The 16,181-nt window shown below is 55.3% G+C and overlaps 2 protein-coding genes across 4 annotated transcripts; one reads left to right on the top strand and one right to left on the bottom strand.

Moving 5' to 3' along the window:
• Positions 1-1,337: 1,337 nt before the first annotated feature.
• Positions 1,338-6,248, top strand: TMEM134 (transmembrane protein 134). 3 transcript variants are annotated; one of them, XM_032414192.1, is made up of 7 exons: positions 1,338-1,586; positions 2,393-2,457; positions 2,952-3,041; positions 3,194-3,270; positions 5,513-5,557; positions 5,767-5,820; positions 5,894-6,248. In XM_032414192.1, the coding sequence occupies exons 1-7, from the start codon at positions 1,413-1,415 to the stop codon at positions 5,974-5,976; spliced, it is 588 nt and encodes a 195-aa protein (XP_032270083.1). In that variant the 5' UTR covers positions 1,338-1,412; the 3' UTR covers positions 5,977-6,248. The 3 variants fall into 3 exon arrangements, with proteins under 3 accessions (XP_032270083.1, XP_032270084.1, XP_032270085.1); XM_032414193.1 differs by lacking the exon at positions 5,513-5,557 and having other exon boundaries at positions 5,894-6,226; XM_032414194.1 differs by lacking the exon at positions 2,393-2,457 and having other exon boundaries at positions 1,351-1,586.
• Positions 6,249-10,538: 4,290 nt separating this feature from the next.
• CABP4 (calcium binding protein 4) lies at positions 10,539-15,551 on the bottom strand. The gene is made up of 6 exons (XM_032415041.1): positions 14,159-15,551; positions 13,743-13,773; positions 13,516-13,659; positions 12,346-12,455; positions 11,850-11,997; positions 10,539-11,739 (listed from the first exon to the last, which is right to left on the bottom strand). The coding sequence occupies exons 1-6, from the start codon at positions 14,531-14,533 to the stop codon at positions 11,711-11,713; spliced, it is 837 nt and encodes a 278-aa protein (XP_032270932.1). The 5' UTR covers positions 14,534-15,551; the 3' UTR covers positions 10,539-11,710.
• Positions 15,552-16,181: the final 630 nt, after the last annotated feature.

Below are 16,181 nucleotides of genomic sequence, written 5' to 3'. Positions count from 1 at the left end.
TGCAGGATGAGCACCCCGGGAGCTAGGTGAGCTTGGGTCCCCAATTCTACCACCCGTAAGCATTTGGGATTTTGGCACCGCATTCGTTCATTCATTTCATCCACAAATATTTAAGAAGCCTCTACTCAGTGCCAAACACTGTTCTACGCACTGTGGACACAGTGGAGAATAAAACCGTGTAAAATAAGTGAAGTTCAGGTAAGTGCTGTGTAATGTGAAACTGACTTTAGATTGCATAGTCAGGGATGGCACCCGTGAGAGGTGACATTTGAACGGGGACACAGATGATAAAGACCCAGTTGTGAAAGAGCAAGGTTAAGTGCTTTCCAGGTATAGAGAACAGCATGTGCAAAGGTCCTAAGGTGAGAATAGTTTGGCCTGTGTTGCAGAGTGGGTGAAAGAGGGGCAGAGGAGGCTTGATGAGATTGGATAGGTAGACAAGGACCAGAGCATTCACAGCTTTGTGGGCCTTAGTCAAAAAGAGCTCAGATATCATTCCAACCGAAATGGAAAACCAAGGGACGGTTTTATACAGAGTGACTTAGCCTCATACTTAAAATTTTTTTAATTTATTATTATTATTTTTTTACTTAAGAATAACACACAGAGAGGGGCACCTGGGTGGCTCAGTCCTTAGGTGGCCAATTCTTGGTTTCTGCTCAGGTCATGATCTCGGGGTTCTGGGATCAGGCGACCTGGGACTCCTCGCTCAGCGGCATCTGCTTGTGGATTCTCTCTCTCTCTCTCTCTCCCTCTGCCCCTCTCCCTGCTCTCGCCCTCACGCTCTCTCTAATAAATAAATAAATCTTTTAAAAAAATAACACACAGAGAAAAAGATCAGATATATTTTAAAAGATCACTTTGGCTGCTGAGTAGACACTGGGTTGGAGGAGTAGAAGCCACATAAGCTTTCTGAGCCTCAGTTTCCACATCTGCGGTGGTGAGAATACCCATCCCGTGCAGATCAGCGGTGAGTCAGGGTGGGGACACAGTCTGGTCCCAGGAGTCTCCTTGGCACTCGAGGCGCGGGCTGGGATGCGGAAGGCCCCATCTCGGGCCTGGGAGGCTGGCGCCCTAGCTACCCCTCCAAGCCCCCGACACAGACCTGGGAATTGCCTAGGCAATCCCGCTGTGGCTCACGAAGGCTGCCGCTGGGAGGCGCCGCGGCTCCTGTGCAGTCCCCAAAGGAGGCCCCGCCCACTGGTCCGCTCGGCGCTCGGCAGCTCGGGCCTGCTGCGGGCGAGCAGGGGCGGGGCCGTTACGTGAGGGCGGGGCCTCGGCCGGGGCGCCGGACAGTCGCGCTCCCAAGACTATGGCCCGGGGCGGGGCCTGCGTGCGGGGGCGGGACCGCGGCGCTAGGGGCAGGCGGGCACGGATGGCGGCGGCGAGGGACACCTGAGCGGGCGGGGGCCATGAGCGCCACCCGGCCCCAGTTCAGCATCGATGACGCCTTCGAGCTGTCCCTGGAGGACGCGGGCCCGGGGCCCGAATTCAGCGGGGTCGCCCGCTTCGGGCCGCTGCACTTCGAGCGCCGGGCCCGGTTCGAGGTGGCCGACGAGGACAAGCAGTCCCGGCTGCGCTACCAGGTGAACGGTCCGGCCCACCTCAACCCCAGCCCGAGTCCGGGCGGGACCCCAGGCCGGACCCTGGAGAACCCCAACTCAAGGGAAAATCTGTCTAGAGGCCCCAGCCTACGTGGCCACTGATCCGGGGCCCTGCCCAGACCCTCTCAGCTCTGATTTTGGTCCCCAGCCACCACTGGAGAGCCCAGAACCGGAACCCGGGAGCAAGTCTCCTAGCCCCAATTGGAAATCCCACCCGGCGTCCCCACCCATCCTGGGTACCGACCTAACCCCCACCCCCTACCCCATCCCCCTGGGCTGGAGAGCTCTCTACCTGATCCAGACCTCCCACTAAACTAGAAATCTCCATTCTCCCTAGAGGACTTCCACCAACTCTAGGATTCTTTTTTTTTGGAGACGTGTACCAGATTCCTGTGCCCCAAACCTGGAAACCATGGGCTTCTGCCCTTCCTTGGTACCCCAAATCCAGAACCTCCATACTGGGCCCCTGAAATGCCATTCCGAAAGGTCCACCCTGACTCCCAAACTTGGGAGAACCTCTGGCCCTGAGACCCATGCGAGGAGCCCTCAACCAGCCCCTGTGGTTCCTGCCACCCCCTAACCCCCGAAGCCCCCAGCACCCACCTCCTACCTGGGTTTCGGTTTCTGTGAATCATCAAACCTGTTTTGCGGGAGGGTGGAGGGCCAGGTGAGCAGCTGTCAGGCGGCCAGGCAAACAGCTGTGTGGGCTTGCTCTCCTCCTCTCCCTGAGAGGGGAGTAGGAAGGGCCTGGGCCCAATAACCCCTCTGAGCCCTGTGTTCTGGAATAGAACCTGGAGAACGATGAGGACGGAGCCCAGGCCTCTCCGGAGCCGGATGGGGGAGTCAGCACCAGGTCAGGGCCAGGTGGGGACCCACCCTGTACCTCTATAGCCCTATGCTTCTGGCTCCTGTCCCCCGGGTCCCTGGCCAGTCTTCCACCTCACATCAGTCAGCTCTTTCACATCCTGTCCTACAAGGATTCCTAGCCTGATCCCCACTCCCCTCATGGGTTCCCCTGTCCTGCAGCGTCACCCTACCCCAGTGCCAGGCACACCCACCCACCCCTACCAGGCTCTTTATCCTGAAGAAACCCCCCAGCCTGGTCTGGCCCCTACCTCCCCACAGGTCACCTGTCCTACAGGAATCCCTAGCTTGAATCCTCAGCCTTTCTCCACCCTCAGTCCTGCAGAGACCCCCCCAGCCTTTGAATTCCTTGTCACCCTGTCCCCTCTCAGTGCCCTCATCTGGCAGGAACACCCAGCCCTAGTCCCTGCACCATCCCCCACCACGTCATCATGACCCCTTCCTTGCTTCCTCTGCCTCTCACTGGGCCCACCTGGCCTGCAGGGATTCCAGCCGAACGTCCATCCGCAGCTCCCAGTGGTCCTTCAGCACCATCAGCAATAGCACCCAGCGCTCCTACCATGCCTGCTGCAGGTGAGACCCTGCCCTGCTTAAGCCCCCTGTGCTCTGTGCCCCAGAACAGGCGGCCTGGGCTTTCTCCCTCAGTCCTCTGGGTGGGGAAGGGTAACAGGAGGGAGTTGGGCTCCTGTCACCTCTCACACCCATTCTGCTGTCCCGCCACCCAGCTGGACTCAACACCCTTTGATCCAGAAGAACCGCCGGGTAGTGCTGGCCTCCTTCCTGCTCCTGCTGCTGGGGCTGGGTGAGTGCCCTGAGGGTTCCCTGCCTACCCCCAGGAGGGGTCCGGTGTCCCTTTGTGCCGGCTCAGCATCCCCCTTGGCACACTGAGCCTCCCTGCATCCTGAGCAGGCAGCTGGCTGCCATCACCCCACGCCCATTTTACAGGTGAAGAAACTGAGGCCTTGGGAGGAGTGGGCCCAGTCTCCTGGTCACACAGCCAGGAAATTACACGTAATTGAAAATGGAACTTGGTTTGGTGCTCCAAACTTTTTTTTCTTCTTTCTTCTTCTTCTTCTTCTTTTTTTTTTCTCCCTAAGCCCATGTAATCCATCAGGGAGCAGAAGAGTAACAGCTCCACCATTTATTCTGTGTCTACTTCGAGCCAGGTGCAGAGGAGGCTTATTTTCCTGCCTCCCAGAGGTCACACAACAAGAGGGAGGCAGGGCCATGACCCAGAACCTGTGTAGGGACAGGTGCTCAGAGATATCCCTGCCAGCCCTACCCCCAGAGCACCTGTCATTTCCCCTTCTCTGGAGTCTGAGCGCAGATGAGGACCTCTCCCTGCCCCGCGCTGTGCACATCCATTGCCCAGGTGGGGAAACTGAAGCCCAGAGCAGGCAGATCTCGCAGCCAGATGTTTTTGGACTCATTCTATGGGGCTGAGGCCTCAGGATCCCCAGAAAGGACAGGGTTGGGATCAAGAGGGACCCATAAGGACAGCCCGGCTGTGGCAGCTGCTCTCCCTGCTCCGGGATGATCAGAGACCCCTGGCCAAAAAGCTGAGCAGCAGCTTTGCCTCAGCTCTGGGTGTCTGTGTGCAGGTGTGTGTGGGGGAAGGGAGTCATTGCTTCTCCAGCAGCCACTGCAAGCTGGGCACTGGTCACACTGGCCACCTGCCTTACCCCCTTTCATTCTCTCAGTACCCGTGAGGCCAAGCATTATTACCATCCTGGTTCAGAAGTGAGGACAGAGCCCCAGGCAGGTAAAGGGACTTGCTCAGACCTCAGCTGGGAAGTAGAGCTGGGATTTAAACCCACATCAAGGACAGTACCAGGCCTGGAGGCCGCCGTAGACCTATAAAAGGCCTTTGGAGGAATTAGAAAAAGACGCCTCCTCTGAGTGGGCAGGGCCCCCAGCCCTAAGCCAAGGTGGCACGTAGCATATCAGCCCCAATCCGTACCCTTTTTGAGGTGCTCTGTGCAGGGCACAAATCCCATAGCAGTCCATGGTGGCCCCTCAAGCCTCTGTGCTATATGGCCCTCCTTGCTGCAGAGCCCGGGTCCCCCACCTCCCCCCCAATCCCATCTTCTAACTGGGGACCCAGGACTCTCTCTGGGTCTGAAAAGTTGATCCAGCCATGACTTCCCCAACACTCACTGTCCTCAGCCAAAGTCCACATCCCTCACCGGATCTCCAGGCCCTGCCAAACACCTCAAGCCTGGGCTCTTGCCTCTCCACTCTTGCCAGAAGTTGGAAGCTCCTAGAAAGCCCCAAGTTCCCTCCAGACGCTGGGCCTTTGCCATGCTGCTCCCTCTGTCTGGAGCACTCCTCTCCTTTTCTGCCCACATGATGCCCACAGCAAAGCCTCGAGTCAGATCACCTCCTTCTGAATGCAGCTCTCTGTGCCTCAGTTTCATCTTCTGTGAAATGGGGATGATCATACCTGTTTCATTCAGTCACATTGATAATAAAGCAGTGCAGGTAACAGGCTCAGCCCGGTGCCTGGCAGCACCTGGTACGTGGTAACTAAATGTTACCTGCTGCTGGTACTGCTACCCCTGCTCAGTTTCGTCGCCACCACCTCCGAGAAGCCCTCCCTGATGCCCCAGGCTCCCATGCTGCCTGATCTGGCCTTTCCACAGCCTGATCACTGGGGCTGTAGCTTGGAGGTTCTTGTTGGTTGTGCCACTAGGGAAGGGCCATGAGAGCAGGGACCTCATTTGCCTTTCCCTGTGGGATTCTCGGTACCAGGCACACGGCAGGTGTTCCATAAATATTTGTTGATTGACTGAAAGGCCACATCAAGGAGCAGAGACAAATCTGGTTTCGGATATTTCCCAAGGCCTGCCGGGTGCCCTGCTCTGAAAACACAGAGCTTGCTGAGCTTCCCAGGAAGGGTCTCTGGCTAGGGAACCTTCAGCTCAGGTGGGGGACTCTTCCTAGGGCCTAAGCCTTGCTGGGGGTTGTGGGTGGAGGTCCCCGCCCTGCCCCCAGCGCCTGCCCCCTCCTCCCGCCCTCACCCTCGCGGCTCCATCTGTGTGCAGTGCTGATCCTGATCGCCGTGGGACTGGAGGTGGCCCCCTCGCCAGGTGAGCGTCCCCTCCTACCTCCGCTGGCAGCGGGGGTCCCCTCAAGGGAAGAACTCGGGGACCCGCGAGCCCCCAGCCCCCTCGGAAGTTTGCTTCCACCCTCCTAGCAGGAAACGGTCCCTTCTACCGCAGACAGAGACTAGCCCAGGCAGGGACCCCTGAGCCCCGCCCCGTGCCCCCCATCCTTGACTCGGCCCCTCCTCCTGCAGGTGTCTCCAGCGCCATCTTCTTCGTGCCCGGCTTCCTGTTGTTGGTTCCCGGAGGTGCGAAAGGGCTGCGGGGCGGGGCGGGGCGGGGCGGGGCGGGGCCTCGGCGCTGACCGGCCCCGCCCCGCAGTCTACCACGTGATCTTCATCTACTGCGCGGTCAAGGGCCACCGGGGCTTCCAGTTCTTCTACCTGCCCTACTTCGAGAAGTGAGCCGCGGGCGGGCGCCCGGGAACCAGCCTCGTCTCCGAGCGGCCCCAGGGGGCGTTCCTCGGGTCCGCCCCGCTCTGGTTCCCTCATCTCCAGGGCAGAACTCCGGGACCCGGGAGCCCCCAGCCCCCTCGGAAGTTTGCTCAGGAAGTTTGCCCAATACCCAGGCCTGGAAAAGTCGCCCCTGGCCTGTTGTGTGCCTTAACTTATTCTCGGGCCCTGGGGCTGCTGGGTTGGTGGTGTCTTGTGCTAATAAAAGAATGTACTTCATTCCAGAAGAGACCACTGATCTTTCTTTCCCACCAGCCCTGCCCAGCCCACCAACCTGGCCACAGCCCCCCTCCCGCAAAAACTGAGGAACGGGCTGATGGAGCTGAGGGGCTCCAGGACCACCCATTTTCTCATTGTACCCGTGACAGTCCTGATGCTCCTAAGACTTGCTCCTGCGCTTTTGGGGCAGAGCTGGGCTCGGGACTCTGTCCTGCAAGCCTTTTGGAGGTCCTTCCAGCCTCCCATCTCCCTCAGCCCTTAGCAGAGTTGGCCCTGCCCATTCTCTACCTGGAGGCCCTGGCCAAGGGCACTCAGATGACGCAGGCCTGGGGCCTGGAGGCTGGTATCCTGGTTGCAGCCTGGCTCTGGGGCCCTGGGCTGCCACAGCCAGCTCTGAATGTGGGCCATGACAAGGCTGCAGCCCAGCCCTCTCCGCCCACTGGCCTACTTCCCAAGTCCTGGGATTGGGAGAAGTAGGGGCAAAGACTAATGGGAAACAGGGCCCATATCACAGAACCTCAGTGATCGAAGACTCTTAGAACCACAGAACATTGGAAACAGACCATCTCAGACTTTGGGAAAACCCAAGCATCTCAGAATCTTGAGAGCCAGGAAATAGAATCTTCGAGAACCCTGAAATCTATAATCCTAATAGCTACCATTTATCAAGCTCTTAGAAGGCAGCAGGTCCTGTGCTAAGCACTTAACACAGGTGATTTCTGATAATTACCACCTTTGCCCTATTTTACAGATGACGAAACCAAGGTCCAGAAAGACTGATTCACGCAAGGGCAGAGTTAGGAACATAACCCAAGGCTTCCATGACACCTGGGTGTGGGAGGGAGAGGAGAGGATACAGAGCACGGGTGTCCCCAGCTGACCACCCAAGGGGCTGGCTGAAGGACTATGGGCTGAGGTAGATCTTGTTCATATACTTAGATGTTTACAGTAAACCATGAGCGCAGTTGAGAAGAGATGCGGCCTGGCCTCCACTGTGTCTGCAGCAGCCAAAACAATATCTATAGGTTTCTGTGACTTTGTTGAAAGAATTAACCCCCAGACCTGCTCTCCTGGCCCACCCAGACTTCCCACCCTCAGCCCCTCAGCCCCCAGTCAAGGCACTTTTAAGGGCACCAGTTGGATGCAGGAATTCCTAAATCAGTGGTTCTCAAACTAGCTCTGGTAAAGGACCAGTTTTCATTTCTAATCCATCATGGACCAGTACTTTGGCAAGATAAAATAAAACCTGGGAAAGTGAAATAAAAAAAGACATATAGAATATAAGCCCACAATCTGTATTACCAGACTAATCAGACATAAAATTACATTTCAATGAATATAATCAGAACAAACACAGAGAAAAAGGAAAATTATGGAAACCATTCATTGTGAGCAAATAGGCAATTAATACAGAGTTGCTACTATGCTCATAACTTTCTGTCATTCCACAATCTTAACTAAACAGGAAGTTATTCCGGAAGTTGTGAGTCTCCGTATTATAAGACTACTGCAGGTGTCAGCAAGTGATAGCCCACAGACACGACATGGTCCCCAAGCTAAAAGTGGTTTCTACATTTTAGTAATGGTTGGGGGGGGGAAAGTAAAAGAAGAATACAATTTCATGACCCATAAAAGTTGATAAAATTCAAACTTCAGTGTCAGTGAATCAAGCTTAGTCAATTAATTACTAAATTCCCAGCCCAGCCACACCTATTGGTTTCTGTGTTGGCCATGGCTACTTGGGGATACAGAGCTGAGCAGTCATGACAGAAACCATATGGTCCTCCAAGCCTAAAATCTACCCTGTCTGGCCTCTTACAGAAAAAGTCGACCAATCCCTGGTCTATGTGAACACACTGACAGAACACTGAATCACATTTAAAGTCTCAACAGGACCAATGTGCTTGATTTTTGCTGGTTAATTTATGGAATCCAAACTGGATTGACACTAACACTATCCTCAGGGAATAATGAATATCTAAACTCCAAATGTAACTTCTTTCTTCGTTGAAAAATACATCGAGGGGCGCCTGGGTGGCTCAGTTGGTTGAGCGACTGCCTTCAGCTCAGATCATGATCCTGGAGTCCCGGGATCGAGTCCGGCATCGGGCTCCCTGCTCATCGGGGAGTCTGCTTCTCCCTCGGACCCTCCCCCCTCTCGTGCTCTCTCTCTCACTCTCTCTCTCTCAAATAAATAAATAATTTTTTTAAAAAAGAAAAAAAAATATATCGATAGTTGTGTCCAGACGAGGAACATTAGATTTCCTCAGTGAATTGTGACTCATTTTATCCCTAATGCTTTTTGCCTCGTAGCCCATTTCTGTCTGCTAAGCCTGTATTTATACGAGCTTCCTTTGGTTCATTTTCTCCTAGTAAATCTGTTTTCCAAGTCATCACTTTCGGCCTTTCGATTCTTGTTATGCTCTTAGATCCTGCACTCAGCTGTGGGGAAGAGCCTAGTATCTGCCCTTTGGTGTCTGCTCTCTGCCCTTACAGTAGAAGGACCTCTGGTCTTTAGCTGGGCATGTGGCCGCCCCAAATAAAGACCGCATTTCCCAGCATCCTTTGCAGCTATGTGTACCAGGTGAGGAGCCCTACCTAATGGGGTATGACTGGTTCACATTCTTTGTGCGCCTTTGTCCTTTGTTCCTGCCTCCAAACCTGCCACCTGGAAAATGAACAAACTTGGGCATACCTCAGAAATGGCAGGAAGGCTAACAGGAGCTTGGGTCCCTGAAGACCATACAGCTGGATTTCACTTAATAAACTTCTATCCTTTTAAAGCATTGTTATTTGGGATCTCTGTCAGTTACAGGAAAACCAGTCTCATACTGAAACTTTCCTCTGGGGCTGAGACACTTTAACCAAAAACTTAATCTACTCATAATTACTGGAATTCTTATTTTTTAAGGATTATCCCTACCTTCTGTTTTTTTGTGTGTGTCTTTTTTTAAAGTAGGCTCCATGCCCAGCGTGGAGCCCAACTCAGGGCTTGAACTCCTCATGACCCTGAGATCAAAACCTGAGCTGAGATCAAGAGTTGGATGCTCAACTGGCTGAGCTACTGAGCACCCTTTCCTACCTTCTGTTTTAATGTTTTCATGGACTTTGTTTTTCTTTACCTTTTTTCCCTCTTCTGTAGCCTTCTACTGGTTCAATCGAGAATTCTTCAATTTCAGGGCACCTGGGTGGCTCAGTCGGTTAAGCGTCTGCCTTGGCCCAGGTCATGATCACAGGGTCCTGGGATCAATCCCCGCGTCGGGCTCCCTGCTCAGCAGGAAGCCTGCTTCTCCCTCTCCCTCTGCCTGCCACTCTGCTCTCTCTCTCTGTCAAATAAATAAATAAAATTTAAAAGAAAAAAGAATTCTTCACTTTCCCTCTATGGATTTGACTCTTGAACAAAGCATTCTCTCTCTCTTTCTATACATTAATGATTACCTTTAAATGGTTAACAAATTCTAAAGCTGATCAGTGAATCTATCCTCCTCTAGGAAAGACGAGAAAAAGATTTCAGCATGTCTAAAGTATCCCCTCCCATCTTCCATTTTATTTCGTCTATTATTTTAGTCCCTCCTTTATTTTTAAAATCCTCCAAATTAACTTTTTTTTTTTTTTTTTACAGTTAATGCTTCTTTAGATCCACCAATATGTTTACTGATCGCTTTCCTGACCATAATTTAGTACATACTCTGCCTTCGTTCTGGTCTGAATTTCCTTCTTACTGAAGCCATCCCTTCAACGAGAGCATGTGGGTGGGAAACTCTTCCCAGCCTTTGTTTCCTGAAAAAAGTAGATGTTTTCACCTTCATTCTTGAATAATGATTCAGTGAGGTGTAGGCTTCTTGGTTGACAATCATTTCTCCTCTGCATGATGAACAGTTTATTTCATTGTCTTCTGGCATTTACTGTAGCCAACGAAAAGTCTTCGCAGAGCCTAATTGCTGTTCCTGGGTAAGTCATCTGACTTTTGTCTCAAGTTGATTGTTTATAGGGTTTTCCTTTTGTGTTCTGCAGTTCCACCAGAATGCATCTAGATATACATTTGTTTTTATTTCTCCTTCTCAGGCTCTAGTGGGTACCTTTGATCTGGGTGCTTGTCTTTGTGGAAGCCTTTATGGAAAAGTTTCAGCTATCATGTCTTTGAGTATTGCCTCCTGCCCACTCTGTGTAATTTCTCCTTCGGAGACTCCTAATGACTTTTAACCACTCTGTAATATTTTCCATTAGTTTATCCCTCGGTGCTACCTTATGGGTGATTTCTCAGATGTAGCTTCCAGTTCATTAATCTTCTCTTGAATTGTGTCTAATCTGCTGTTTAACTTATCCCTTGATTTTTTTTTTTTTTCATTCCAATGGCTATATCCTTTATTTTTAGAAGTTCTATTGGGTCTTTCTTTTTAATCTTCCTGTTCTGTTTCAGACTATCCTGCTACTGCATATTGGCCTCTCTCCCTTCTTTTATCTCATTTTTGTTTGCATTTACTTTATGGTCCCTTTCAGATTGTCCTATTATATTTTGGGGTGCTGACTCTCCTGTTTGTTGCATCTGCCTAGTCCCCCTCATGGTGACTTGTTTTCTTACGTGGTTTGTAATTTTTTGTCACGAGTTCATCTTCGGAAGTGACACGGTTGTTGTTTGTTTAAGTCCATTGTGTCCTGGGTTGAAGACTGCCCTTCCAGTAGTTTCTCCCTATTTCTTCAGCCTTCCTGCCTAATGTGCAAGCCTGAGTGTCAGGTTCCTTAGGGCAGCTTTTTCCACTCAAGGCCCTGGACACCTGGAGCCCTGCCACTTCCTCAGGCCGGTAGGTGGAAATATATTTTGATCCCCTTTTCAAGAACAGGGTAGCCCTTTGAGACCCTGGAAGGTACTCGGGCTCGTGTTCTGTTCCTCAGCCTCTTACAGGTCTTCTGTCACTCATAAGTGGCAGAGCCCAGGCTCCCGAACCTCTCCATGGCTGAGGCCCCCATGGTGTCCCCTCTCTCCCCCACCCAGCTCTGAGTTCTTGCTTTGTCTTTAGTACCGGGGGTTATCCCTGGCTTTCTTTCAAGTTAAGCTTTTTTTTTTCTTTTTAACATTTTTACACAAGTAGTGGGAGGCACCCAGCCACGCCCCCCATTCGCCATGTTACCAGAATCCCCCCAACTCTGTCCCCCTGTCTTTGAATGCTATAGTGCCAGGGAGCTTGCTACCTCCCAAGGGTCTGGAGAGATCCAAATCTTGCTCATACTGGAGAATGATAGGCCACTGGATGCAGGTTTCCTCCAGGCAGCTCAGGTGGGAGGAAGGTGAGGATGTAGGTGGGTGGGTGACATCACAAGGCAACTCTCCAGCCAGATGTTGTCCAGGTTCCGAAGAAGCCTGGGAGCTGCTGGGTCTCTTCCATTCTGGGGCTTCATGGGGAGGGTGTACAGCATGAGCCCTGCTGTCCTGGGGCCAGAGGGCCAACACATTCTCCCTTCTGGAGCCTCAGTGGGTGAGAAGCATCATCACAAACTCTGGAGGAAAGAAGGGGCTGGGCTTGGGCCAGTCCTGGTCAGGAATCGCAGGAAATGCTGGGCTCCCCCTGGGCGCTGGCGGGGTGGGGTTGTCTGGGAAGGAGACTCACCATCAAAGTCTACGGTGCCATCCCCATTGAGGTCCACGTCTCGGAGCATCTCATCCAGCTCAGGACCCACCAGTGGCTCCCCCAGCAGAGCCGGGGCTGCCTGTCGCAGCTCTGCCACTGTGATCCGTCCATCTCTGTCCCTGTCGAACTAGGGTCCAGCAGGGCTCAGCCCCTCCCACCCAAAGCTGGCTCTGCCTGGACATGTCTCCATCGTGCCACATCCTGTGCCTAGATGCTCCCACCTCCGCCCATCCAAACCCTCCACCTCCTCCCAGGCCGAGACACAGGCTCCCCCTGCTCCAGGAAGTCTCCTTGGGTGGATCCCACAGCTGAGAGTGAGCTGGACCCCCTCCAACCCCTCCCTGGCCCTAGCCCCACCATTTGCAGGGCTGTGGGCCTCCAGAGGTTGAGGTCCCCGTCTCTCTGGCCTGGATGGGACACCAGCAAGTCTGCTGTCCAGCCACCCACCAGCACCCGACTCGACCACTCTCCACACCTCTCGGAAGGCGATGCGCAGCTCCCGCACCCCCAACATGTGCGCCGTCTCCTCCCTCAGCTTTGGGCTCATCAATTCCACAAACTCCTCGAAGTCCACGCGGCCACCCACTGCGGACCCAGGCAGAGCATCACAATGGAGAGGGCTGGGCCCGAGGAGGGACGTCACAAGTGTCACAAGCACCAGCCTCTCCCCAGCTCTGCATCCAAGCCCTTGGGGGGAGGGGGGAGGGGGGAGGGGGGAGGAGGTGGGAGCCCCGTTCTCCATGGGGATGACGGGGCAAGGTGCTTGGGTGCTCTCAGTGAAGCACCGAAGTGTGGGGGAAGGAGACCAAGGTTTGGAACCAGGCAGCCCCAGGTTCAAACTCTGTCTCTGCCGCCAAAGGGGCATGGCCTTGGGTGACTCATGAACCCTCCTTCCTCATCCTGGGGCGAGGATGAGAGGACCCACTCTTGCATGCTATTGGGGTTGCAGTTCATGGCTCTCATGTGCTGGGACCCCATTGGCAGCAATAAATACCCTTTAAGGAGCATGCCCATGTAGTTCCTTGATTCTAATTGTAAAAAGCACCAATAGCCAAATAGCAGCTTTGGGGGAAAGAAAAGAAGCATAGCACTTAATGTTCACATCAATTGTAAGAAACCATAGAAAAAGCAAAGGCAGGTGTCCTGGAATGAAGGGAATCTGATATTTGACAAATTAGCTAATGATAATCACAAGTGCCTGTCCATCCGACACTTAACCACAAGGAAAGGCCAGGGTTTGGTCACACTAGGCCTCACTGAACCTCAGGAGGTTCTTTTCAGGGGCCTCGGGAGTCAGAGAGACAGAGACAGAGAGCCAGCTGCCTAGTACCAGCAGGGAGCATTTTACCACATGTATCACAGGACAGAGGGGGTCCTCAGCTGAGCCCCAAGGGTCTCTTGGATCACTGGTACCTTTCACGACCCCTGCATCTGCCAAAGCTAATGTCAGACGGTCAAAATGCCCTAGAAACCGTCGCACACTCCCACCATCACCCCCGCGGACTCCCAGAGCCACCTCCCGCCACCCCCTCGTCATCCCCCAAACCATGAGACTCAGAGAGGCCCAGGGCTGCCCAGCCTCGGCACAAAGCCAGGTGACTCGTGCCCCACCCCGCCCTGGGGCGGTGGGGGATCAGCCACTGACTCCGCATCTTGACGTGCTGGGAGACCTCGATGAGCTCCATCTCGGTGGGCATGTAGCCCAGCGTCCGCATGCAGGCGCCCAGGTCCCGGTAGCCGATGTATCCATCACAGTCAGTGTCAAACTCCTGGAAGGCGGCCTGCAGCTCTGCAGGGGAGGGACGTCAGGCCCAGGCAGCCCGGCTCAGGGATACCTCCCACCCGCCACTGCCCCCAGGAAGGGCCACTCACCATCCAGCTCCTCAGGGCCCAGCTCGCGGTCCTGCAGAGGCACAGTCCGGCATGTCCCTGGGGCCCATCCTTCCTCCTCCAGCCCTGGGCCACAACGGCCTGGGCAGGGCCAGTCCCACCAGGGCAGGAGAAGGCAGCTGAAGTCCCATAGGCCCCCAGAGAAGAGATGACCACCCCCCCTTCCCGCTCCTGGGGCCCAGAGCTCTCACAGAATGCTGGGTTTGAAGTCTAGCTCTGCCCACTCCCCAACCCTTCCCCCAAACCGCAGAAACCCTGCCCCTACGGCTCAGGCTCCTGGGTCTGGAGCAGAGGTGGCAGGAGGCCTGAGTACCAGGGACAGGGTGGGCTAAGTCCAAGGGCACAGGTGTGATCCCCGCCCCACCCCCACCCCCGTCCCCTGCCCAGGCCCCCCTGACCTTCCCGAAGATGCGATTGAGTAGGGGCCCGTAGGTCTTCTGAGCAGCATCGTGCTGGGGGATGGGGCGATGCCGGTGGGACTGGCGACGGGAAGCTGGCTCAGAGGCTGCAGGACCTGTCTCCCCCTGTCCTTCTCCAGTCCCAGAGGGGTTCTTGCTGCTCCCTGGGGCCTCGGGGCCCGGGATGGGGGTCTGTTCCTGAGAACTGCCAGCACCCTTCCGTGACCCTCGGAGCCCCCTCTCTTTCTTGCTCCTCTTCCTGGTCAAGGGGAGGCCCTCAGCACCACTCCTGGAAGGCCCGACCCCCACAGGAGGCTTCTGAGGGCCAGGGGCCTGGTCTGGGCCATGCTGCCCCCTCGCCTGGTCTGTGGCCATGTGGGGAGGGACACCGGGGCTCAGAGATGCAGTTCCAGGGAGCACCCTTGGCTCTCAGGAACCATAAAGCTGCTTATGCACCCCTACGGTGAGAGCTGATGGCCTGGGATGAGACTTGAGGGGGATTAGGGTAAGTGAGGCAGGCAGCCCAGGCCCTAATCCCAGCCCTCTGCCTGGGGGCAGAGCCAGCTGCGTGAAGAGAACTGTCCTCAGTCACAGCGGTGCCAGGACACGGGGTCACAAGGAGCATCGGACTCTGGCTCTGCCACTCATGAGCTGGGAGGCCCAGCAATTTCACCTCTCAGTCGCCTTGTCTATAAAATGGGGACCATATTGCTGAAGAGTCGGGAACTCTTTGTTCTCGACTCCAGTCCCCAACTCCAGTTGCATGACATGGGCAGGACTTAGCTAAGAGAGGACAAGGGAAGTCATGTCAGGAGGCAGAGTGTGGGCAAAAGCTGGGAGGTGGGAAAGGATAGGACGAGTTGCCCACTGCAGCCCCTCGGGGGGTACATCGTGGCCGGAGTGGAGGGTGTGTGAAATTGAGGAAGCGAGGCCAGATCGCAGAGGGCTTGATGCCAGAGTGAGGGACATGGGGGAGATATCAGAGGAGGTGGACCATGGGCTGGGGCGGGGGGTACCCAGAGCCTGCCCGGAGGCAGCAGGGCCAGGGTGAGAAAGTTTTAGCCATCTGGCTCTGTCAGGGATGGGGTGGCCTGGCTGGTCACTCGGCTCTGCTAAGCCGGGGTTAGGGTTTCCCAGCGAGCAGCCCCATGAATGATTGATGTCTTCTCAGCTTGGGTTTCAGGCCCGCCGCCTTAGCGCCGCCTGGCACCGTGCAGCAGGCCCCGCCGGCGTGGGGCCCTGCGGATGGCGGGACCACTGTGCAGGCAGGCACGCCCTGCTCTTTCCGGCCAGCAGCCCGCACCGCACAGGTAAGCCAGGCCTCACCCACTGGGGCTCAGGGGAGCCCAGGGCTCTGATCCAGTAGAGGCTGGAGCTTGCTGAGCAGGGTCTGCCTGAGGAAGAGCCCTAGGGGAGAGGAGAGCCGAGGGGCTGGAGTCGCGGGCCACAGGCAGGAGCCAGCCTTTGGGGGGCATCTACTTCCTCCCCTGACTCAGCGCTGCCACCAGCTCTCTCTCCACCCTCGGAGGGAAACTCCCTCTGCCCGTGAGGGAAGGTGGGGGCGGAGAGGGAGCGGCATCAGGCCTCTGGGTCCCAGCCACCCTATCGTCATCACGCTGCTGAGCCCCCAACTCCTTCCCTGTCTGGTGGCCTCAGAGGACCGCTTTCTGCCTGAGCTGTGAGAATGTGGACAGGGCCACAGGTGGGAGTCGAGGATGATGAAGAGGCTCGAGCTGCTTCCAGGACAGGTCCTGGCCTGAGTTGCAGACCTCCCCCTGAATTCGTGAACCGCACTTGCTGGGGGGACGGGCCTTCTCTGGCCCAGGCTCCTGGGACTGCTACGGGCCCATGGGGCCCTGAGCCTCCCCCTCTGGGAATCTTAAAACCCTCAAACCCCAGGATACCAGATGGGAAGGGGCCTGCAGCAATGTGACCAAGCCGTTTGCACAAACTGTCCTCCCTGGAGCCCCAGGGGTGCTCCCCCTCCTCTAATCTGAGCACTCCCTTCTAGTTCATTGGGAGC

The sequence above is a fragment of the Phoca vitulina genome, unplaced genomic scaffold, assembly GCF_004348235.1.
Source record: "Phoca vitulina isolate PV1807 unplaced genomic scaffold, GSC_HSeal_1.0 scaffold16, whole genome shotgun sequence".
Classification (NCBI taxonomy): domain Eukaryota; kingdom Metazoa; phylum Chordata; class Mammalia; order Carnivora; family Phocidae; genus Phoca; species Phoca vitulina.
This window is presented reverse-complemented; position numbering and strand designations above follow the sequence as displayed.